Genomic DNA, 26,260 nt, shown 5'->3' on the forward strand with positions numbered 1-26,260 from the left:
TGTTAATTATTTATGCATAGTCACTTTAACTCTACCCACATGTACATATTACCTCAACTAGCCGGTGCCCCCGCACATTGACTCTGCAACGGTACCCCCCTGTATATATAGCCTCCCTACTGTTATTTTATTTTACTTCTGCTCTTTTTTTCTCAACACTTTTTTGTGGTTGTTTTATTTTACAATTTTTATTAAAAAATAAATGCATTGTGTCACGATCGTTCATGAACGAGAAGGACCAAGGCGCAGCGTGATATGCATCCATATTTATTTACGTACTGAACACACGACAAAACAACAAACGAAACGTGAAGTCCAAGGTAGACAAATAACATACCTCACACGGAACAAGATCCCACAACCCACTAGTGCCAACAGGCCACCTAAGTATGGTCCCCAATTAGAGACAACGAGCTACAGCTGCCTCTGATTGGGAACCACCCTGGCCAACATAGATCTAAACGATCTAGAAACTAAACATAGAAAACACAACATAGAAACTACACACCCTGGTTCAACATTTAAGAGTCCCCAGAGCCAGGGCGTGACACATTGTTGGTTAAGGGCTGTAAGTAAGCATTTCACTGTAATGTCTACACCTGTTGTATTCGGCGCATGTCGCCAATAAAATTTGATTTGATTTGATTTAACTAGCTAACCATCTTGGCCAACCCTCTTCTGGAACAAAACTATTCATTTATTTACAGTTGGTACTGCATCGGTCTTTGCTAGCAAACGAACTCTGCCTCCAAACCTGTCTCCAGTTTGTTAACATTTTGCTGTTTACAACTGTATTACATGCTTTATCCTCATTTTAAAACACTCCTAAATCCACCCAGCCCCCTACATCATCCACCCAGCCCCCTACATCATCCACCCAGCCCCCTACATCATCCACCCAGCCCCCTACATCATCAACCAAGCCTGGGAATTGTCTTTGCTGATACAGAAGCCAACAGTCTTAACCTTTGCACTGGCAAAACGGTATCAAGTTCACTTCACAGCAGCTGCACTGCTCAGCATTGTATCCCGCCATAAAGCTTTCTTATCACGAGGAAGATAGCTTGTGTCTGAGCCCTGAGGTGCGTACGATTCTATTAGGGAGCACTCTTAAAAGACTGACCCTAGGTCAGAGACAGTGACTCTGGTCTGGGGTCCCAGCGCTGCGATAAGTACAAGCTGGTGGCATGGGACGACACGTTGGGAAGCTACTACAAGCCTCTCTGGAGAGAGACATGGTCTGCTCCCTCACACAACACCAAGGAGAGAGGGGGCGACTGGGACTTGACCATTTACTCCATTGCTGAATGTGGAGATTTGAGATAAGAGCTCCAAAAGGTTGATTTCAGGGTTTATCTGACTGGTGCTGGGAGATTGGGACAATGGAGATGTTTTATTTGGACTGACATTTTGTTTGTGAAGAGGCAGAATGGTGAAGGATGTCCGATTATGACGATAGCTTTGACCTTCTTGAAGCTGTTTGGCTTCAGAACGGGCTAGAGGACAATGAAGAAACATATATCGAACTGTGAGAGATCTGATGCCCTTCTTTTTCAATTACTCGACAAAATTGGCGACAGATTGGCCATACTCGGAGGACTGTTGTGGTTATCAAAATGGCGATAAAACTAGAAGTGAACAGAAAAGAATGTCAGCCCTGCATGCTGTGCTTGTGTCTTTGTGTGTAAGCCTCTGTTGGGAATGATATGACGAATGTGTCAGTAGCTAAGTCTCCATCCAATTGCCGACAGACTTTCATGCGGATATTCTAAAATCCGCATTTAAAAAAATATGCTAATTTTCCCACCAGAGATGTGTTTACATCAAATTAACTTGATGACTTGTTGCGTGATGACGTAGCGCACATAAATATAACTTATGCGGTTAAAAAGGGGTTTCCATCACATTTTGCACTCTACTGTATGGTGCCCATTCTGGTCTAGGCACGTGCACTCTAGCCAACAGCTTGCACATACAGTGCGGGTATAGCCTACATGACGAGATTATTATGGACAAACGAGCAAGATTGACATATCAAAATAAGCAGCAGCCAAGCATCGATCATCATGTCACCAGAATAAGACCCTCGATATTTATTGGAAAGGAGCATCAAGCTCATCACCCTGCACAGTTAGTACATCTGTAGACTAATACACTGCATGTCGTAGTGGGAGGACCACACAACATGTCATTGCGTGACTCCCAAGTTTACTTCGATATGATGATTATGTAAATATTTGTGCATTAAAAAGGCATTTCAACTGCCGTTTCTCGCATAATTAATTTTACAGACACAAAAAGATCCCACCTTGTCTAACGTATTTTGCTTTTGTCGGCATTTGGAAAGTTCACCGACAAATTAGCGGATGCCGTCAGACGACATGTACTTTACTCGCATTAAAAAGGTAAGATAGGAAAACTGGGGGAAAGGAGTTATTGCTATGCAAATTTCTTACGGTCTTCAGGCACAACCATGTGTGTGTGCGTGCATATATTCATGTACATTTGATATATTCATGCTGGTATCAAAAGTGATTTCTATTTGACTGTCATCCTCTCTGTGTGCATGTACTGTACTACATCATGCAGCTAGTTCATGTTATTTAATAATGACACCTTGGTTATTTTTTTTGGTCATTCCTCATTAAGTCTCCATACGACTACAATTCATCCCTCCATCAGCCAGTTAGTGGATGTTAATGTTAACCATGTCTCCTCAGTGTATATGCAACACTTACTTACTAACGAGCTAGTGAATGACATCCTGAATAATTAAATCCAGTTAAAATCGTGCGTCAATGTCAATACGGACCTCAAGTTATGATTCAGCCTTAACCCAGCAGGCAAAGTCAGTTGAATTGACGTCATTACAACCACTTTAGAACCAACTGGTTTTAATCTTGGAATGTCGTCATTTCAACAAGATTTGCACGTTGGGAAAAGTGTCAAATTCTCACTCATTTATACGTTTGGGAATGTTTTGTTCCGGTGTTGTTTGCAAAACACAGAAAAGTCATTCTCCATCCTTCCAACCACTATCTAAAAAGGGGAGGAGGAAACCAAGGATTCCCTAATTCCATTCAGATTTCCTGCTTCAGTCCTGGCAATGGCACCAAAGAGGGTTGAAGGACATGATCTATCCCACGCTTGCTTTCCTGCCCTGGTGGGCTTCCTGTAAACCCAAGCACAAGGAGTGAGCAGCTAATGTTATTCATAGGGAGGGCTGTAGTAACTCCAACCCTGACTGAGAATGTTTGTGTGTGGTCTCTCTCTCGCTCTCTCTGCAGAGGTTTTGTGTAAACTACGGGGTTTCCACAACACCCTACCAGAGGAAGTCTATGGAAAGTCTGCAGGAAGACAGTCCAGTGCCACCATCCATCCGGCTCCAGCTGACTTCACTGCAAACCTCCTCAATGAGCTCAAATGATGAGCTCAGTGCCCAGCGAGGGGTTTGTTAATGATCTGTCCTCCCCGCTGTCTCGCACCAGTTGCTCTAACCACTTAAGCCGTGACGGTTTCCAAGCGCCGGATATACCAAACATCCATTATGACAGGGGGGAACGGGTGTAATTCCAGCTCAAATCACCGTAATTCCAGAAGTGATAAACGGGTACACATTCGGCGGCTCTATTTCCGCCTACCGATCTCCTCTCCTAAAGCGAGTTGGCTGTGAGTTTATCTTTCAGGCCCTCGCAGTAGCTCGCTGGTAATTCGAGCAAAATCACCCCATTTTCCTCTAACCAAACACATATAGGCCCCCTCAGATTCTGTCAAAAAACATTACAGTTAAGGGGTGACGCTATTCAATCAAGCTGCAAGCGAGGAATTCCCTTGAAGTGTGTTAAGTAATTACGGTGAACGTATTGGCTGTTTATGTATGTACTGTTTAAATGTCAGACCAGTGTATTATCATTCACAGCATCATTTTCTCATTACAGTGTAGCCTATGGCAACCAACTCTCAGCAGGCAAGCATTTTCTATCAAAAGGGTACTATTGGAATAATGATTTTACATACAGATTAACTCATTTCACTTTTTTCTATCATCGACGTTTCGAGAAGTCTGCCGGGGATGAACATATGCAGAACTGTTCACAAATATTCTGTGTATATTCTTCTTGTGGGTTTCTTCCCCTTCATAATGGAATGTAAACGGAATCAAAACTGGAAAATTGCCATCAGTACCACGACTCGAACCAAGACAACATATTCTTGTGTGTCTAATCAAAACCTCACAGCTCTTTGCACCTTGTGTGTTTTGGCTTACAACTAGTTTTCAAAACACAGTTAGACAAACAAAGACATGTGAATCCAATACGCTTGAGCGTCCAATTTAAACCGTAAAGCTTGCCACTTTGAACCTTGTATGTATGTATGTATTGGCTTGCAGATCGTTTGCCAACACATCTGGCCTTTAAGATTAAATGCTCTTGGTCCAATTTGTTGCCCTTTAAATTCCTTCACTCCAATCACATGGACAATTGCCGGAGCATTGCTGCACAGTGTGTATAGACGCAGCTAGTTGGCCACTTAGAAAGCATGTCTCATGTATGGTTTTTGCAGACAGCAGTCTGTTGAGAGGTTACAGGGGTGATGTTTTAATGGAGCAGACAGCAGTCTGTTGACAGGTTATAGGGGGGATGTTTTAATGGAGCAGACAGCAGTCTGTTGAGAGGTTATAGGGGGGATGTTTTAATGGAGCAGACAGCAGTCTGTTGACAGGTTATAGGGGTGATGTTTTAATGGAGAAGACAGCAGTCTGTTGAGAGGTTATAGGGGGGATGTTTTAATGGAGAAGACAGCAGCCTGTTGACAGGTTATGGGGCAGACAGCAGCCTGTTGACAGGTTATGGGGCAGACAGCAGCCTGTTGACAGGTTATGGGGCAGACAGCAGTCTGTTGACAGGTTATGGGGCAGACAGCAGCCTGTTGACAGGTTATGGGGCAGACAGCAGCCTGTTGACAGGTTATGGGGCAGACAGCAGTCTGTTGACAGGTTATGGGGCAGACAGCAGCCTGTTGACAGGTTATGGGGCAGACAGCAGCCTGTTGACAGGTTATGGGGCAGACAGCAGTCTGTTGACAGGTTATGGGGGTGATGTGAGTTTAGGGAGGAGAAGAACAGAACAACTGAGCGACAGAGGATGAGGAGTAATGAGGTTGAAGAGTAAAGAGGATGAGGAGTAAAGAGGATGAGGAGTAAAGAGGATGAGGAGTGATGAGGAGTAAAGAGGATGAGGAGTAAAGAGGATGAAGAGTAAAGAGGAGTGGAGGAGTAATGAGGATGAGGAGTAAAGAGGATGAGGAGTAAAGAGGATGAGGAGTAAAGAGGATGAGGAGTAAAGAGGATGATGAGTAAAGAGGATGAGGAGTAAAGAGGATGAGGAGTAAAGAGGAGTGGAGGAGTAAAGAGGATGAAGAAAGAGTAATGTAATGAGGATGAGGAGTAAAGAGATGATGAGTAAAGATGAGTAAAGAGGATGAGGAGTAATGAGGAGTGGATGAGTAAAGAGGATGAAGAGTAATGAGGATGAGGGAGGAGTAATGTAATGAGGATGAGGAGTAAGAGGATGAGAAGTAATGAGGAGCGGAGGAGTAATGAGGAGTGGAGGAGTAATGTAATGAGGATGAGTAATGAGGATGAGGAATAATGAGGAGTGGAGGAGTAATGAGGAGTGGAGGCGTAATGAGGAGTGGACGAGTAATGAGGATGAGGAGTAAAGAGGATGAGGAGTAAAGAGGATGAGGAGTGATGAGGAGTGGAGGAGTAAAGAGGATGAGGAGTAATGAGGATGAGGAGTAAAGAGGATGAAGAGTAATGAGGAGTGGAGGAGTAAAAAGGATGATGAGTAATGAGGATGAAGAGTAATGAGGAGCAGTGAGGATGAGGAGTAAAGAGGATGAGGAATAATGAGGAGTGGAGGAGTAATGAGGAGTGGAGGAGTAAAGAGGATGAGGAGTAAAAAGGATGAGGAGTAATGAGGAGTGGAGGAGTAATGAGGAGTGGAGGAGTAATGAGGATGAGGAGTAATGAGGAGTGGAGGGGTAATGTAATGAGGAGTAATGAGGAGTGGAGGAGTAATGTAATGAGGATGAGGAGTAATGAGGAGTGGAGGAGTAATGAGGAGTAGAGGCGTAATGAGGAGTGGAGGAGTAAAGAGGATGAGGAGTAAAAAGGATGAGGAGTAATGAGGATGAGGAGTAATGAGGATGAGGAGTAATGTAATGAGGATGAGGAGTAATGAGGAGTGGAGGCGTAATGAGGAGTGGAGGAGTAATGAGGATGAGGAGTAAAGAGGATGAGGAGTAAAGAGGATGAGGAGTAAAGAGGATTGGAGGAGTAAAGAGGATGATGAGTAAAGAGGATGAGGAGTAAAGAGGATGAGGAGTAATGAGGTGCGGAGGAGTAATGCAATGAGGATGAGGAGTAAAGTGGATGAGGAATAATGAGGAGTGGAGGAGTAATGAGGATGAGGAGTAATGAGGATGAGGAGTGATGAGGAGTAATGAGGATGAGGAGCGGAGGAGTAATGAGGATGAGGAGTAAAGAGGATGAGGGAGGAGTAATGTAATGAGGATGAGGAGTAAGGAGGATGAGGAGTAATGAGGAGCGGAGGAGTAATGAGTAGTAATGTAATGAGGAAGATAAGTAATGAGGATGAGGAGTAAAGAGGATGAGGAATAATGAGGAGTGGAGGAGTAATGAGGAGTGGAGGAGTAAAGAGGATGAAGAGTAATGAGGATGAGGAGTAAAGAGTAAAATGGAGGGGGATGTGAGAATAGACAGAGAGCAGTAAGGAAGTGACGGAGGGAGAAGAAGGTGGAAGGGCTAAGAGGAGTGATGCAGGGTTACAGTAACTAGTGGGGGAATTAAGAGCAAGGTATGATGGCCATGACACACCATTAGTGAAGAGGAGACAAGGGGAGAGCTGTGACGAGCGTTGTGGGACACAGAGGGCACACCATAGAGGGATATGCAGATAGCAGGAGCATGCTGAAGAAACAGACAAGTATTGGTTCAGATTCAGGGGTCTTACGTCCACGTCGTCACAGAGCAGGGACCCAGAGCCGTATTGTAGGCGGCACTGGTGGGCAGCGCTGTACAGGACCCCGGGGGGAACAGAGTTCAGATCCAGCACGTTCCGCACAGGGGGGTCATCCAGGCACCAGCCCCAGCCTCGACTGTGGAAGGACAACCACAACAACATGGTGGTCAGACAAATGCATTAAAGTGACACACATGCGCACACGCAAATCGAGATGGTGAAAAGGTGTGTTATTAAAGGGATAGTTTGGGATGTTGGCAGTGAAGCCCCTTATCTACTTCCCCAGATCAGATGAACTCGTGGATACCATTTTTATGACTCTCCGTCCAGTATGAAGGAAGTTAGAGTATGAAAATGTATGCCCTCTACTAAATGACAAAAAAATAAATAAATAATAAATAAATAAATAAATAAATAAATATATATATATAAATAATATAACAAAAAATAAATAAAAGGTCGTTTCCTGAGCCAATGCAAACTAGCTTAGACGCAGAGACATAGAAAGGGTATCCACGAGTTCATCGGACAATAGATAACGGGCTTCATTGTCAAAATCCCAAACTATCCCCTTTATGGCTAGAACAAAATGGAGGAGGGCTGAAATATGATTGAGCCTGATTTTAATGGACCATTTATTTCATAGTTGACAGCGCTGTATGTGACTGAGTAGACAGTGACGGCATGCCAAGGTCTCCATGCACCAAAGCAGACAGGGTGCTAACATAGTTTAAAGAGCTGTCTGCATGACACAGTCAAACCAGTCGTTAGAAGTCGACTCCAGCTCAGTCAAACTGCCAAGCTGTAACCACATGAATACAGCAGGCATTCTATCACATTAAATATAAATGAGTCAATCCCCATTTTAAGGGGATCCAATCTATCTCCATAAGGGGCACTTTCAAATCCTAGTATTGGGACAGTTTTAATTTCCCGACGCACTTTGAAGACGCTGGAACAGTCCACATTTACTTTTCCTCCGCCAACAAAATTAGTAATGAATAGAAGAATCTGACAACCAGGGACTGATTTATCAGGTAGAACAGAAAAGCAGCAGGCTCCGGACCTCATAGGGTCAGAGTTGAATACCTCTGGTGTTGGATACAGGCAACTCCAACGGCCTGCTGAGGTGGTGAAATATGAACAGGAGACTCAAATGCTTTTGAAAATATAGATTGCTATTATTTTCTGTGGGTATCATGATGAAGATACTCTCAATGTAAGCTCCTACGCTCCCTAACAACACAGATTAGGAAAGAGATCAAAAAAGCATGGGCTTGCCCTGGGCTCTGTTTTAAAATATCACTTTTTCTTTTTTTTATATGACAGCGGTTCCACACGTTTCCATGATGCAAGTTGTGTTGGGAAAAAATTTGCTGTATTTTATTCTGTTATATTTCATTCTATTCTTAGCCTACTATAACATATATGTGTGTTGACTGTGATCAGGGTAGCCTAAGTGTGTCTTGGCTGTTTAATGAACAAAACTAGTGATTTTTGTGTGCATGACGCTGCACAGACCAGTAGCCCAACATAATTGAACTCAAAATATGCCATTAAATTTTTTTTCAAATACATTTTATTAGTCTTTTAATGTTTCTTAGGACCTGCCTAAACAAATTAATAATGGATTTATTTTTAAAATAGACGCCCAACCGCATCTGTTTGTAAGGGTGGGGGTTAAAATACAGTAAAGGTAATCAATAAGAGTATTGAAGTGTTCAATCAAGACCAGTTCTACTGCTTTCATTCACACTGATTAGTCTGAAAGCTTTCTGAATAGAGCAAAGGATCATTTCTACCCTTGGCAGGCTACGGTGTTATTTTATTGAATGTTGTTTTCTCTGCATCACTGCCCAGGCCACTGATTCTGACCCAGTAATTGGTGAGGTGTGATCACAGCAGTAAGTGGAACTGCTATCAAGACTCAAATCCTCCCAGCAGGCCTGTTTCTCTCAAGCCTGGTCCTAGATCGGTTTGTGCTGTATCGCCGACTTTTATGGTCATTGTCACGCTAAACAATGACCACAGGAGTTGGCAAGACAGTACAAAAGAGACCTGAGACCAGGCTAGTTTCTCTCCTAACAATATAAAAAGTTGTGTGGATCTCAGCGAGCAAAACTCAACTCTGATCTCCAATTTCATCCCTCAGACACGATTCAGTCATATTGAAACCTACTGGAGTATCAGGGTAGCTAAAGTTCACATGTTTTATTGCCTGCAGTATAGTGGGTTATTACATTTGAGCTGGACAGATTCAGCAAAGAATGTTTAAACCATTACTTTTACAACTGTTGTCTTTGCAATTAATTGATAAAACTATGGCTAAAGGCCTTTCTAATATCCTGCTTCAGTAAACTCTGTCTGTTCCACTAATGTAGCATTTCACCTGAAATAACCTATTAAAATATGTTCGTGATTTCAACTCTAACAAAGATTTTTTGCATTTCTGAGGCAACATTTATACAATGATAGATCTGAAAATACTTCACAGTGTAGACACGGCATCAGTCCAAACCAATACAATAACATGCTATAACAGATTATGACATCAGTCATAATAAATACGCTAATACAACTGATTTTGTTGTGACTAATGATGAATAAGGCTTAACTGAGACTAAGCAATCCATTGGAATTTCCTCTACCTAGCAACAGCCAGATTCACACGCAAAATATTAAATGACTGATTTCACTATCAGGCAATCAATAATGGCAACTAGATAGGGTGAATTGCTCCAATAGGCTCCATGACACTCATTTCAACAAATTCCATAGATTTGACGGAGTTCAAATGTACTTCATTCAATGAACCCTATGCACCCAGTCGAGAAACAAAATGGCCACTTGGTTACTTTGGAGCTGTGAGCTTGAAAGCTGAGATGATCTGGTAAAATAACAGAAAAAGGTGAAGCTGGTGAGCTGGATTAGGACTACCAAACTCAGGGCCTGTATTCCCAAGTGTCTCAAAATAGGATTGCTGATCTAGAATCAGGTCCTCCCTGTCTTATTCAGCATTATCTAAAAGGAAAAACTGATCGTAGATCAGCACTCCTACGCTGAAACACTTTATGAATACAGGCCCAGATCATCTGGAGGAGATATAAGGTGGAGTTGGCCAGCTGCACCTCACAGCTGCAGGAAGAAAAAAAAAATAAAAAAATCAACATGCCTAGAAATGTAGGTCAGGAGAATTCCACAGACTGCTTTCAGAGCTGAACAAGTGACCCTGTATTAGACTTTGGACCACAGTAGCGACTCCTGAAGACTGACCTGCCATTTTAGCTTCTGTGTTTTTTTTGGTCCTGCCACATTTGCCAAACGCTGTCATGATAGAGGACCAAATGGAAATAAGGCGGAGACTTTGTGTTTCTCTTCTGATTCTTAAATGAAGTGCATACTTTTTGTATGTGTACCTTATTTTAAAATATCAAATAATCTAAACTAAAAAAGACCATTTAACAGCTAAGATAATGGCATTTGTGATTGCAGGTGCTAGCATTTCTGTGTAATGTATATGTTGTGCATCTGATAATGGACAATAGTACAGGGATCTATGGACAAAACATCCCCTAATAGTTTTTATTTTCCCTGATTCTGAAATGCAAACTTTGATTGAACTGGTTAATCCAAGGGCAAAGCTATTCTTTGTAACTTTAGATGCAGTATTCCTAAAAGGGGGGGAATATTTGTCTCAACATCTGTTAACAGCTGCTTAACCTACATTACATGACTTCCTCTTCAATGAGACTTCAATAACCAGGAGTTTAATGATGCATACATATAAAATGGTGTAGGCCGACATTGTAAATAAGAAGGAGTTCTTAACTGACTTGCCTAGTTAAATAAAGGTTAAATAAAACTCAAATAAATAAAATAAATGATGATGCATTTGGGATGACATAATATTGACCACTATGCAAGAGCAATTAAATTGTTCTCCATGAGTGACTATGGCTGCATGGGTCCACTGAATAGAGGTTTGTGGAAGAAAAACACTTGTGCTGTCCAGGAGAAGTTTATGCAGGTTGAAGTAACTTTATAAACTCGATTATTTTCTGAAAAGCTACACAAAGAATGCTAATATTGTCAATAGTCAAGTCACTAGCTAAAATAAGTGTCAACAATACGAATGTCTGACCTTATGTAAACACCAGTGAAAACATCATTCACCTTTCAAACAGTAAAAAAATTGACGCACTGCATGGTGCGTGTTCATTTACAGCTTAAGTCTTAGAAGTCTTGTCCCCTCACAATCAAGCAGTAGGCAATAACTGTCCTCGCTGCAATTTCCAGATTCCTTTTCATTGCAATTACACACATGAAAAGCTTTGGGGCTTTTTTGTAACCCCCACGTCTCCTTCCAACCTCCAACTCCCCTTCAAAACAATCTAGTCTAGACATTGTTGGAGAGCCGCTCTCTCCGTCCTCAGCCCATCTATAGGATAACCATCTGAACCCCATGGCTCAGCATGCCATTCCACATTCCACATTTAACTAACACCTACAGCTCAGAGTCAGACAACTGAATAGAACTGAGTACTGAGCTCTGAGGAACCCCTCGGCCATTAGCCCACAATGGTGGGTGCAGGAAAAGATGAGAGGAAGAGGAGGGAGGGAAAGATGACAAATGGAGGAAGAGGAAGAGGAGGAGATGGGATGTAAAAAGCGTTAGAGGGAGGCAATTGGATGGTGCCAGCTGGAAGAAATAGGAGAGACATATATGAAGAAATAGGAGGAGAGATATAAATATATATATATAAAAAGAAAGAGTGAGTGAGATAGAGAGAAAAATGAGGGAAGGATGAGGAGAGATAGGAGTGGTGTACATGGGCCCATGGCTAGTGCCAGCTGGAAGGAGAGGCTATTACCCTCTCCCATTCAGGAGCAGGACGGAGTGGGAGTACAATGAACCGACTGACCGGCTGCATGCCAGCTCATTCTCCTAACCCTGCTGGTACTCTGACAATATGAGCTACCCATCTGAAACGGTCCTACTCTGAGCAGAACTGGAGGATACACCATATCATTAAGGTAAGCTCATGATATTATAACACTCAAATCAAATGTATTTTTATAAAGCCATTTTACATCGGCAGCTGTCACAAAGTGCTTTACAGATACCCAGCCTAAACCCCAAAGAGCAAGCAATGCAGAGGCAGAAGCCCAGTGGCTAGGAAGAACTCCCTAGAAGGCAGGAACATAGTAAGAAATCTAGAGAGGAACCAGGCTCAGAGGGGTGGCCAGTTGTCTTGCATATAGAGTGGACAACTGCACAGAACATGCATGGTACAGCCAGTGGTCCTCAATGTATCAATGCATTGTTACGCATCAACACATTTCTATGCATCTATTAACATTTCAAATGCCGTTAGCAGTCTCTGGGATTTGCAATGGATTCAAGCATGACATTGCCTTCCTAAAGAAAACCTCATAATATCACTTCTGACATTTGGAGTCACGATTGGAAACGAATCCTTTTACTTTCAGATCTGAGCAACAATACAAATGAGTCCTAATTACGAACCTGAATTCTGGGAATCCAGGTGCATATTTCTTTCATTGCTATCCTCATTAAAGTCTGAGTGGCATCATCACTAAAAGAGACTATTGAGTCAGTCTAGTCTAAGCCTCAGAAAGCACAGCGTACGATCCTCCTGTGAAGCTACAGGTCCTGTGTAGCTCAGTTGGTAGAGCATGGCGTTTGCAACGCCAGGGTTGTGGGGTTTGATTCCCACGGAGGGCCAGTATGAAAATGTATGCACTCACTAACTGTAAGTTGCTCTGGATAAGAGCGTCTGCTAAAATGACTAAAATGTAAAAAAAAAGATGAGGGCGCTTACAAGGAGGTATTTCAATTATTTTTCAAGCTGCAAAAACACAAATAAAGCAGAAAGCATATCTGTTATAGTGTGACAAAGTATACATCTTTCAGTATGTTTGCATTAAGATATAGACACAGTCGTGTCCTAGAAAATAACATATTCACACATAATGTGAGGTGACAATTTCATCAGCACAGACCTATGACCAGAAAGGGTGCATGATGTATTGAAAGAGAGCCTTTATCCTGGTTTACATAGGAACCAAACAAGTCTCTGACGCTTGTCTCTGAGTCTCAGATCAATTGGATGGTACTAAGCAATGATGAGTTTTTGTCAATTGATCTGCGATTTAAACATTCTAAGTACCATCCACATACAACCCTCTCATATTCAGGCTATTTTGGGTAGATGGTAGATTGAAAGTGGATACATCAGTGGTGGAACTGATCAATTTGAAAGCATCAAGCAAGGAACATGGAACAAAGAGACCATGGGACAATTAGAATGCACTCATAACCAGCGCATATATACGGTACATGTTACATTAGGTCCTTATTGGAGAGTAGCTGTATTATGGATTCAAGGGCCATCAGTGGCACAAACGATGAGTGGAATTGTAGCATTGGGAGTTGGAGACGGGAAAGAGACAGATGAAGTGGTTTGAAGGGGGTGAGGAGAGAAGAGAGAGAGAATGAGAGAGAGAAAGACAGAGACGGAGAGAGAGACAGAAAGAGAGAGAGAGATAGAACGACAGATAGTGAGGAAATTATGTTAGCATTCTGTTTTCCTTTGAGAACATTGCATTAATAATATAATAATTATAATAATAATAATAATAATAATAATAAGCCATTTAGCAGACGCTTTTATCCAAAGCGACTTACAGTCATGTGTGCATACATTTTTACATACGGGTGGTCCCGGGGATCGAACCCACTACCCTGGCGTTACAAGCGCCATGCTCTACCAATTGAGCTACAGAGGACCACTGTAGCTCAATCACACATTAACTCCATCAGTTCAATTAAGCCTGATTGAATGATGCATTGTATGGTTTTTCTATATATCATTATTTGCATGATCATTACAAAGTCAGAGAGAAACAGGGAGAAACGTAAACAGACAGAATGATGAGGTCATCAGTGTGGGACAATAGAATTAGAACTCACTCCAGGAAGCGGGTGATGTACTGGCGGCTGCAGCGCGACCAGCTGGGGGTGGAGGTGCCATACAGGAGCTGTGGAGACATGACGAAAGGTCTTTTCCCAATCGGCTCACAGTCATTGCCGTTGCCATCATGTTGAATCCCAAAGCTGCGGCATAGAAGCACATCCCACAGAGAGAAGGGAGAGTGAGTGGGCCCTGCATGGACAATTTCACATGTACACAGATATTTAGGAATATGCACCCACCCACCCACACACCCACCCACACACCCACCCACCCACCCACACTCAAATGCACACACACAGTGACGGCACAGTGAGTGAGTGGACAACTATACAATATAGTATACATTCTCAAATATACAGTATACACCGAGTGTACAAAACATTAGGAACACCTTCCTAATATTGAGTTGCACCCACTTTTGCCCTCAGACAAGCCTCAATTCGTCGGGGCATGGACTCTACAAGATGTCGAAAGAGTTCATCAGGGATGCTGGCCCATGTTGACGCCAATGCTTCCCACAGTCGAGCCAAGTTGGATGGATGTCCTTTGGGTGGTGGACCATTCTTGATAACCACGGGAAACTGTTGAGCGTGAAATACCCAGCAGCGTTGCAGTTCTTGACACACTCAAACCGGTGCGCTGGCACCTACTACCATACCCCATTCAAAGGCACTTAAATATTTTGTCTTGCCCATTCACCCTCTGAATGGCACACATACACAATCCATGTTTCAACTGTCTGCTCCCTGTCATCTACACTGATTGAAGTGGATTTAACAGGTGATATCAATAAGGGATCATAGCTTTCACCTGGTTAGTCTCATCAAAAGAGCAGGTGTTCCTAATATTTTGTCCACTCAGTATATATACACATACACACACAGCTGATGCAGAGAGTATGTTCAGAAAAGCCACACAAAGAATGCTAATATTGTCAATAGTCAAGTCACTAGCTAAAATAAATCAAAATCGATGTGTCAACAATACGAATGTCTAACCTTCTGTTACACCAGTGAAAACGTCATTCACCTTTCAAACATCCATCCAACTTGGCACGACTGCCTAGACAGGCTGCCTAGACGCACACTTTAATATGCACACATATGAACATACACATTCACACAGTACAGAGAGTCCAAAGAGAAGACACTCAAGGACAGACCCAGACATGCACATCATACGCTGCCAGAGCCTGCCTTGGAAACCGCACAAAATCCTTTGACAAACATGTCTGGCAGCAGTCTTGGTGTCTTTGTAGTGGGTAGCGTGCCCGCTAAGCTAATGCCACGCATTGCTTTCATCAGGTCGCCGGACTTCCGGATCTCACACAAGCGTTACCCGACCCTGTCCCATTTACCCCTATGGCCACTGAGCAGAGTATTTAGAACCAATCTGAATCACTCTAGGGGGCTTCGCAATATATGCCACAACCAACCAATATCACAGCTTCACTCTGTGATGCTCTAAAGACTCCAAGGCGAGGGCTGAAGCCTCAAAGACTATTCAAACTCACTTTTAAATTATATTTACATACCCTGTTGTTGTTAGTAGTCAAGGGCCCCTTTCCAACGAACGCCAAGGTCAGTGCTAGTTCAGTTAGAGCTCTTTCAGTGCTAGTTCAGTTAGAGCTCTTTCAGTGCTAGTTCAGTTAGAGCTCTTTCAGTGCTAGTTCAGTTAGAGCTCTTTCAGTGCTAGATCAGTTAGAGCTCTTTCAGTGCTAGTTCAGTTAGAGCTCTTTCAGTGCTAGATCAGTTAGAGCTCTTTCAGTGCTAGTTCAGTTAGAGCTCTTTCAGTGCTAGATCAGTTAGAGCTCTTTCAGTGCTAGATCAGTTAGAGCTCTTTCAGTGCTAGATCAGTTAGAGCTCTTTCAGTGCTAGTTCAGTTAGAGCTCTTTCAGTGCTAGTTCAGTTAGAGCTCTTTCAGTGCTAGTTCAGTTAGAGCTCTTTCAGTGCTAGTTCAGTTAGAGCTCTTTCAGTGCTAGTTCAGTTAGAGCTCTTTCAGTGCTAGTTCAGTTAGAGCTCTTTCAGTGCTAGTTCAGTTAGAGCTCTTTCAGTGCTAGTTCAGTTAGAGCTCTTTCAGTGCTAGTTCAGTTAGAGCTCTTTCAGTGCTAGTTCAGTTAGAGCTCTTTCAGTGCTAGATCAGTTAGAGCTCTTTCAGTGCTAGTTCAGTTAGAGCTCTTTCAGTGCTAGTTCAGTTAGAGCTCTTTCAGTGTTTGATCAGTTAGAGCTCTTTCAGTGCTAGTTCAGTTAGAGCTCTTTCAGTGTTTGATCAGTTAGAGCTCTTTCAGTGCTAGTTCAGTTAGAGCTCTTTCAGTGCTAGTTCAGTTAGAGCTCTTTCAGTGCTAGTTCAGTTAGAGCTCTTTCAGTGCTAGTTCAGTTAGAGCTCTTTCAGTGCTAGATCAGTTAGAGCTCTTTCAGTGCTAGTTCAGTTAGAGCTCTTTCAGTGTTTGATCAGTTAGAGCTCTTTCAGTGCTAGATCAGTTAGAGCTCTTTCAGTGCTAGATCAGTTAGAGCTCTTTCAAAAAATTAAGTGGGACATGTACAGAGACATGCTATACATTGACTGGAGTTGACCTCAACTACTGACTCCCTCAAACTCTATTAGGTTTTGCATTGATATACAGCATTGATAAGGTCCACACCCTTCGAATTAAGGCTATGACATTGACACTGATGAAACGTGATCGGCCAAGACATTTGTCCCTAATGGAATAAACAAATGTATCTTCAAATCACCTTCATCCCAAGAGTGTGGACCTTCATTTTCTTGTCATTGGCCATTTGGATCTACGTACCACATAGTGAATTCATTTTACTTGTGTGCTGCACAACGTGTTTGTCTGACTTAACTAACTTGCATCATACCAAGGAACATTTAGATTTTCGATTTGGAATTTTAAGACCCCTTGAAGTATCCCAAAAATATCGAAATAAATTATTTGATGAAAAAAAAAAAGTTGGCCTTACTGCTATTAGCCCATACAAGCGCATTGACTAACAGATTCAACAGATATTTTTGTCACTAAACAGTCTCCATATATACTTCCGTTAATTTGTTTGAGTCTTGTGAGGCCTGTGCGCGTCCTAGAGCAAAACAACCGACATGTACTGTACGTGTTCGAGAGAGTCTCATCTCTCACGAACATGTACAGAAGGGTCATATTAGTGTGTAGCCCAAACTATTCGGACGCTACAGACAGAAGTTGGCAGATCGGCTGTACCGACTGCAGACGAGTCTTGTGAGGCCTGTGGGCATCCTAGAGCAAAACAACCGATATGTACGTGTTCATGCAAGTCTCATCTTCCATTTTCGGGATGTCTCATGGTCTGACAAACACCGCTCTAGCGCTGTCACCTTTCACCGTAGATGCAGAAGTGTTACATAGGCGGATGTGGTGGATTGAGACACATCCAATGCAAAAAAATAGATATCTCTAGCTTAAACTGACAGGTTTTTTTTAATGGGGATCTTTGTAATATGCTAATTAGATGTCCGTGGGGCCAAGGACATTGACCTTAGGGGGTTTAAACCGTTCAAGCTAGAGACACCAAACAAACTTTGTCATGTTCAGGTTATCCTAACTTCAAATTCTTAAAAACGTTTATCAACTATAACTATATAAATGTGCATTCATTTGCATAAAATAGCCTACCAACAGTAACTCAAACCATTCAAGCTAGAGGCATCAAACAAACTTTCACATGTTCAGGCTATCCTATCAATCAATCCTTCACAAGCTAGCAAGCACACCACATTTTCTTCAGGAAAGGAACTTTTCTAGTTTATTAAAGAAATATGTACTTACTTCGACTGTGATATGTGGTTGTCTCACCTAGCTATGTTAAGATGAATGCACTAATTGTAAGTCCCTCTGGATAAAAGTGTCTGATAAATTACTAAAATCAAAAAAAAAATCGTATTCGGCAAATGCGAAACATTTTATTTGATTTGGAACAATGTTTCTTCTGGTTGTGATTTATAACATTTTCTCAACTGCTTTTTCTGCTCAATGACAGCACATCCTTGATCTCTCTCTCTTCCTCTCTCGTTTTCTCTCCTCCCTTTTTAACACCCCCACTTTGCTATCTTGAACAACCAGCCAGCCTTGTTAAGGCCTGCAGTGTTGGCCTTATTAGCGCAACATGTGTTAGCTCTCCTGGATAATTAGCTACTCAAAAACAAGATCAGTTGCCTACAATGGAGAGATTCTGTGTTTTGCTATCAAAGACCACAATGGAGATAGATCCTATATTTGTTTGTGTTTGTTCTTGAGTATATTGCCATTGCATTTGTGTGTGGTTGTATATGATTTTAATTGTCAAATTAATTAGTTGAGAGGGGGATAATTTCATAGATATTTATGTTATTATGCACAAATTTCAACGTCATTGTGTCCGCCTCAACAATGTGTTTGTCATTGTTTGTGTCATTCTCCATTGAACTGCCATTGTATTGATGTTTGGCTGTATGTGTTTTTAATTGTCTACTTAGTTTAGGGGCCCATAGTGTCTGCCTCAACAACAACAGAACATCATTACAATGCCAGTGTCTGCCTCAAAGACAACAGAACATAATTCCAATGACAGTCTGCCTCAAAGACAACATAACATCATTCCAATGCCAGTGTCTGCCTTAAGGACAACAGAACACTGAGGACAAAGAGCTTCATTAATAGGATCTAAAGGGGTGGAGGGACCAGAGCAAATGTCACATGGTATCACATTCGGCAGCTCCTCTTTCATTCAGGTGCACACTGAATGCTTATTAAATACTTACTGTTGCATTCTCTCAGCCACACATTATAACTAAGCGACATGGGGGGGACATAAATCCAACACCTGCCTGTTATCATTATTTAATGAGGATATATTCTCCATGGGTGTTTGTGTACAATGTATCCTAATTGATGGTGTCTGGGTACAATGCATTGTCATTGTGGTCCTCTGTAGCTCAATTGGTAGAGCATGGCGCTTGTAACGCCAGGGTAGTGGGTTCGATCCCCGGGACCACCCATACGTAAAAATGTATGCACACATGACTAAGTCGCTTTGGATAAAATGGCTTATTATTATTATTATATTATTACTGAGGGTATTTGGGGACAATGCATTTATATAGCTGTGTTTGTCAGGAGGGCATTTATAAGACTAGCCCTAATACATGAAAGAAACACTTATTTTTGTTTAGCACACAATGGACATTAAACATCATGTGGATTACTCTATGGCTGCGTTTAGACAGGCAGCCCAATTCTGATCTACTTTTCACTAATTGGTCTTTTGACCAATCAGATCAGCTCTGAAAAAGATCTGATGTAAATCGATCTGATGTGATTGGTCGAAAGACCAACTAGTGAAAAACAAAAAGGATCAGAATTGGGCTGCCTGTGTGAAGCCTGTGTAACATGAATCAATTTGGACACAATTTCTGTTCCAGCAAGTTTCGACATCTCAAGCGACCTTGCTGATACACGAAGGCAAAGCACTTCAAAACGCAATTGAAGTTGACTGCAACATCCAATCTTGTCATACATCACGTTTTCATAAATGATTTGTTTATCCAAACGTTTGGTAATTGTAATAGCATCGATATAGACAAAATACTGGCTGTACAATTTAGCTAGTTAGCCAAAAATGTTGCCTATTTGCCAACCGTGTTTTTTAACAACAGCTAGCTAGCTAACCAAGCTAGCGATGAGATAAGCTATTTAGCTAGCTAGTGCAGTTCATGTTGGACAATTTTAGTTGAAACTGGACAGAGAAAGGTCTGGGTTCACTATTAAAATGACATTAATTGACTGCCAGACCATGTACATAAACCACGACTAGCCACGGTGTCTAGAATGGTTTATACATTTCCCATTTGTCCTGTCTCTTTTGATGCGGTTTGCAGCAGCACTGAGCGGTGTTGACATGACGAGTCATGTAAGGTTTCTTCTTACTGACTGGACATTGCATACAGTCAGTTTCTATCTCTTGCGATGATGCAATGCAACTATGTTGCAGGCAATTAATTTTTTTAAGGTGACATGCGGAGTAGACCAAATGCAACTCTGTTGCAAGCAACATAAATTGGGTCCAGGTTGCTTCGTGTGAAGAACTCAATATCTTAGTGTGATGTTGTCAACAAAGAAGATCAAAAGGTGTTAGATAACTGCAATTGGTAGCAGAGAGAAATGAGACATCAGACAGAAGCTTTCAAGCTTCGTTAGGGCCACCTGGGTCTGTTATTCTCCTTACTATCTTCCAAAATAGAGAAGCCATTTTGGTATAGACTACTCTTCACTACCCACTGGACACACCACATCATTTCAACATGGATAACTGCCTAATATTTGGGTTGAGACGTTGGATCAATGAGATTCATCCACTCAAAAATTACAGCTAAAAAGTTATCACAATTCTTTCAACCACCTAAAAGCACAACCAAATTCCAATGGAAAAACAATGTCTGATTTAGTTGTCACCCAAATGACTATCACTGCGCTTTCAACCATTTAAAAGCACAGCAAAGTTTAAAATGGGAATATAATATTTTGTTTATTTATACAAGAGATTAATGTGTTATCACTGTGCTTTATCTAATAGCAGAACCAAATGACCTGGATTGCAGTGGAGATTAGATTAACAGTACATGGTGCAAGTGATCAATGCCATTGGAGATTCTGCACAGATTATTATTACAGCAATTGTGAAGATCTCCACAAACTTGCAATGACCTATGCATGCTATCTCAATGACCTATGTACGCTTTATATGATTACATAAGAAGGAATTGATAGTTACAGTAACCTCAAAATGTGGCCATGGATGTGTTACTCATTTTAAAGTTGAATGTTACATTAGTTTGTAAAATAGCCTTAATTTCAGGCTATTTCCTATATTACAAAAGTAATATTGAATTGTGTTTGGTTGACAATTCAACCAAGTATCAACATTTAAAGGAGACTGCGGATAGTTCCATCTGAGTCACTGGCTTAATCCCATTCTTTAACTTTTTATTTTTGGTTGAGTTGGAGACATGAATTCAACATATCATTTCTTAACTTGTCGACAAGTTAATAGGCTATTTATTGTATTTAAAAAGTAGCAATTGTTTGAATAAAAACATTCCAGTTTACAAATTAATAATTGATACATTGGAGTCACGTCTCCATCTCAACCAAAAGTTATAGAATAGGACTAAATCAAATTAAAACTTTTAATAATTATTTGTAGACAAATTGGAATTAAAGCCAGATTACGTTAGTAGCACAGATGGAACTATCGAAGCAGAAGCTGCATCTCCTTAAAATGTTGATATTTGGTTACATTGACAAACAAACTGTCACGCCCTGGCTCTGGGGACTCTAATGTTGAGCCAGGGTGTGTAGGTTTATTGTTTAGTTTTCTATGTGTTTCATTCTAGATCGTTTATTTCTATGTTGGCCAGGGTGGTTCCCAATCAGAGACAGCTGTAGCTCGTTGTCTCTGATTGGGGATCCATACTTAGGCAGCCTTTTGGCATGTATGTTTTGTGGGATCTTGTTCCGTAAGGTTTGTTGTTTAACCTAGGACTTCACGTATCGTTTGTTTTGTTGTTTTGGTTTGTGTTGTGTACATTTAATACAGTGTGTACGCCTATCACGCTGCGCCTTGGTCCGCTTCATCTAACGACGATCGTGACAGAAGATCCCACCAAAAGAGGACCAAGCAGCGTGTCCAGGAGCAAACGCCGGAGGTTACGTTAGTGGATGTCCTCCTCGGTTGGGGGAGAATCACGGAGGAAGAGGCCGTCCGTTACCGGAGGGCGATGAATGAAAATGCCCAGGCAGGAGAGGAGAAACGGCGCCAACCATGCCGACGACGGACACCCGAGAGACAACCCCAATAATTTTTTTTTGGGGGGGGGCACACGGCGTGGACGACGGGGCAGCAGGAGGCAGCGACAGGGCGTATCTGCAGACTAGGAGAGGAGGCCACCAGGTTACGGGGGCTATTGGTCCAGAGGGAGCAGGAGTTAATTGGTCAGAGGGAGGAGCTACAGGAGGTGTTAAGGGAGAAGGAGAGTGTAGAGGCACGGCGAGAGGAGCTGGTTAGGCAGCAGAGGGAGCGGAGGTTTATAAGGAAACCCAGTCCCGCTCCTCGCACCAAGCAAGTGGTGTGTGTCACCAGTCCGGTCCGGCCCGTTCCTGATCCCCGCACTAAGCCTGTGGTGCGTGTTCCCAGTACGGCCCGACCCGTTCCTGCTCCTCGCACTAAGCCAGTGGTGCGTGTTCCCAGTCCGGCCCGGCCCGTTCCTTCTCCCCGCACCAAATCAGTGGTGCGTATCCACAGTCCGGCCCGGCCCGTTCCGGCTCCCCGCACCAAGCCAATGGTGCGTGTTCCCAGTCCAGCCCGGCCTGTTCCTGCTCCCCGCACCAAGTCAGTGGTGCGCGTCGCCAGCCCGGTCCGGCCTGTTCCTGCTCCCCGCACCAAGCTAGTGGTGCGCGTCGTCAGCCCGGTCCGGCCTGTTCCTGCTCCCCGCAACAAGCCAGGGGTGCGCGTCGTCAGCCTGGTCCGGCCCGTTCCTGCTCCCCGCACCAGGCCAGTGGTGCGCGTCGTCAGCCCGGTCCGGCCCGTTCCTGCTCCCCGCACCAAGACAGTGGTGCGTGTGTCCAGTCCGGCACGGCCCGTGCCTGTTCCACCGGTGCCTGGTCCGGCACTGGTCAGCTGCTCCACTCCGGAACCTGAGCAATCCGCTCCACCGGTGTCCAGTCCAGCTCCAGTCAGCGGGGCCAGACCAGACCAGGGGCGCAACGGGGAGGTGGAGAAAAGGTGGTGGTCACGCCCGGAGCCGGATCCGCCTCCGAGGCGGAATGCCCACCCGGCCCCTACCCTCTTGTGTTTGTGTGGCGCGGTCACAGTCCGCGCCTTTGGGGGGGGGGGGGGGGGGGGGGTACTGTCACGCCCTGGCTCTGGGGACTCTTTAATGTTGAGCCAGGGTGTGTAGTGTCTGTTGTATTTTCTATGTTGTTGATCTAGATTGTGTAGATCTATGTTGGCCAGGGTGGTTCCCAATCAGAGGCAGCTGTTTCTCGTCTCTGATTGGGGACATACTTAGGCAGCATGTTTGGCACTAGTCATTGTGGGATCTTGTTCCGTATGGTTTGTTTTGGTGTTAACCTAGGATTTCACGTATCGTTTGGTTTGTTGTTTTTGTTCGTGTGTGTTAAGTACGTTAATTAAATAAAATGTACGCTTACCACGCTGCGCCTTGGTCCGTCACTTCCTTGAACGATCGTGACACAAACAATATCACTAAATACCATTACATTTGAAATCAACCAGAGCTTGAAACCCTAGGCCTATTGTACTGTTTATTTTGTGTTGAATCCTGGGTTGAATTAAAACAATAGCTGTTGATGACTTTGAAAAACGCTATATAGGCCTAAATAGCATAATTGACAATATGAGTGATATGACATTTCATTTGCTCTGTTAAACCTACCCTTTGATGTCGATAGCAACAGTGAATCTATTTAGTTGTTAAGTGGGGATCTAAAAATAATTGTCACAATAGCACATTGGTAATAGTCAGTAACAAATATCAAAGCTAAGCAGGGCTGGGCTTGGTTAAAACCCTGGATAGGAGACCAAAGGGAAGCTGTAGATAGATCAACTCTCCAGCAGGAAGTGCTGCCCAGCCTATAGCTTATTTTTTTCTTCTGATAGTGGAAATAACGTTGAAGATCTGACGTTGTTTTAAAAAGGTACAAATTCAATATATTGTATACAAGTTTTCAATATGTTGAAATTTGGTGACCATGATGACATAATCCTGTGGTTGAAATCTCACCCTCGATACAACAGTTTGCGTATATACTTTTTTTAAAAATCCAAATGAATTTTCCACGTAGCTTCCACGTCACAATACGTTGACAAATGACGTCGAAAAAACATTGATTCAACCAGTTTGTGCCCAGTGAGTACTCTCATCACTGGAAACAACTGAGTCAAAGAACAACAGGTACTCAATGACGCGGAATGCATCACAGCGGGTAGAATGTGTCAAAGAACAACAGGTACTGAGTCAAAGAACAACAGGTACTCAATGACGCGGAATGCATCACAGCGGGTAGAATGTGTCAAAGAACAACAGGTACTGAGTCAAAGAACAACAGGTACTCAATGACGCGGAATGCATCACAGCGGGTAGAATGTGTCAAAGAACAACAGGTACTGAGTCAAAGAACAACAGGTACTGAGTCAAAGAACAACAGGTACTCAATGACGCGAAATGCATCACAGCGGGTAGAATGTGTCAAAGAACAACAGGTACTGAGTCAAAGAACAACAGGTACTGAGTCAAAGAACAACAGGTACTCAATGACGCGGAATGCATCACAGCGGGTAGAATGTGTCAAAGAACAACAGGTACTGAGTCAAAGAACAACAGGTACTGAGTCAAAGAACAACAGGTACTCAATGACGCGAAATGCATCACAGCGGGTAGAATGTGTTTGCTGGTATAACAGAAACATGAAATATTCAGAGAGGAAGAAATTATGTTTGTTCAATTAGATGTTCTATGTATGTTTAGCTAGTAAGTTAATGATTTAGAGAATACCTGTGCACAGTCACAGGCCTTACATTTTATGCAAAAGCAGAATGTAAATATGGTATATATGATAATGTAATCCATTTAATGCATTAAACATTGGAGTGCTGGTTAACATGTTTGGCTATACTGAATCTGATTGCTTGAGAAAGAGGGCAGAGAATATGCCATGTGCAAAACCAATACCCACTCTGATGCACTAATCTTAAATTAATTGGGCGTTTTGTTCTGTGAACTAATTTAGTCCTAGTAAATTGACTAACAATGTGTGAGAATATTGAATTAATAATTCAAATACTGTCGCAGCAAGGACCATTTTGTGTGCCACTGTAAATAATTTCATGCAGAATAAACTGTAAGCAGATAATTGGGTATTTGATGGACTTAATTGCTCATTAATTGTCAAATCTAGACGTCAAGCCATTCAAATTTAAATTAATTGTCTTCTTGATTGATAGCCCCAGACATTCAAACACATGACACATAGAGGGCCTTCAGAAAGTATGCATACCCCTCGACTTATTCCACATTTTGTTGTGTCACAGCCTGAATTAAAAAAGGATTACATATTTTTCTTCTCAACCATCTACACACAATACCCCATACTGAAAAAGTAAAAAAAAAACATGTTTTTATACATTTTAGCAAATGTATTGAAAATGAAATACAAATATCTCATTTACATAAGTATTCACACCCCTTTGCTATGAGGCTCCAAATTTAGCTTCCTTTGAACATCCTTGAGATGTCAATACAACTTGATTGGAGTCCATCTGTGGCCAATTCAATTGTTTGGACTTGATTTAGAAATAAACACACCTGTCTATATAAGGTCCCACAGCTGACAGTGCATGTCAGAGCAGAAACTATACCATGAAGGAACTGTCCGCAGATCTCCGAGATAGAATTGTGATGAGGCATACAGTGTGCTCCAAATGTATTGAGACAGTGACACATTTGTTATTTTGGCTCTGTACTCCAGCTCTTTGGATTTTAAATTATATAATGACTATGGAGGTTAAAGTGCAGACTGTCAGCTTTAGTTTAAGGGTATTTTCATCCATATCGGGTGAACCGTTACAACACGTTTTGTACACAGTTGGGCTGGGACAGTCCCCCAATTTGAAGGGACAAAAAGTATTGGGACAAATTCACTTATATATGTATTAAAGTAGTAAAAAGTTATGTTTTTGATCAAATATTCATAGCACGTAATGCCTGAATCAAACTTGTGAGTCTACATATTTGTTGGATGCATTTGCTGTTTGTTTTGGTTGTGTTTCAGATTATTTTGTGCCCAATAGAAATTAATGGTAAATAATGTAGTGTCATTTGAGAGTCATTTTTATTATATTTATAATATGTTTCTAAACACTTCTACATTAATGTGGATGCTACCATGATTAAGGATAATCCTGGATGAATCGTGAATAATGAGTGAGAAAGTTAGACGCACAAATATCATACCCTCCCAAAAATGCTAACCTTCCCGGTTGTAACTGAAATGTTGAGAGGTTAGAATGTCTTGGGGGTTTGACCTCATAGTCATTGTATCATTTCAAATCCAAAGTGCTGGAGCACAGAGCCAAAACAACAACAAATGTGTCACTGTTCCAATACTTTTGGAGACCACTGTAT

The 26,260-nt window shown here is 42.3% G+C and overlaps 1 protein-coding gene across 1 annotated transcript in view; it reads right to left on the reverse strand.

Moving 5' to 3' along the window:
• LOC311111422 (A disintegrin and metalloproteinase with thrombospondin motifs 7-like) overlaps positions 1-26,260 on the reverse strand; it is a gene marked incomplete at its 5' end in the record, with an annotated part of 143,718 nt that overhangs the window by 88,228 nt on the left and 29,230 nt on the right. Inside the window, 2 exons of the mRNA XM_084154137.1 lie at positions 7,038-7,182; positions 14,041-14,184. Of these exons, the coding sequence (XP_084010263.1) occupies positions 7,038-7,182; positions 14,041-14,184 (289 nt within the window). The remainder of the gene's footprint in view (positions 1-7,037; positions 7,183-14,040; positions 14,185-26,260) is intronic.

This window comes from Coregonus lavaretus (assembly GCF_964263955.1).
Source record: "Coregonus lavaretus genome assembly, chromosome: 37".
In the NCBI taxonomy this organism is placed as follows: Eukaryota; Metazoa; Chordata; class Actinopteri; order Salmoniformes; family Salmonidae; genus Coregonus; species Coregonus lavaretus.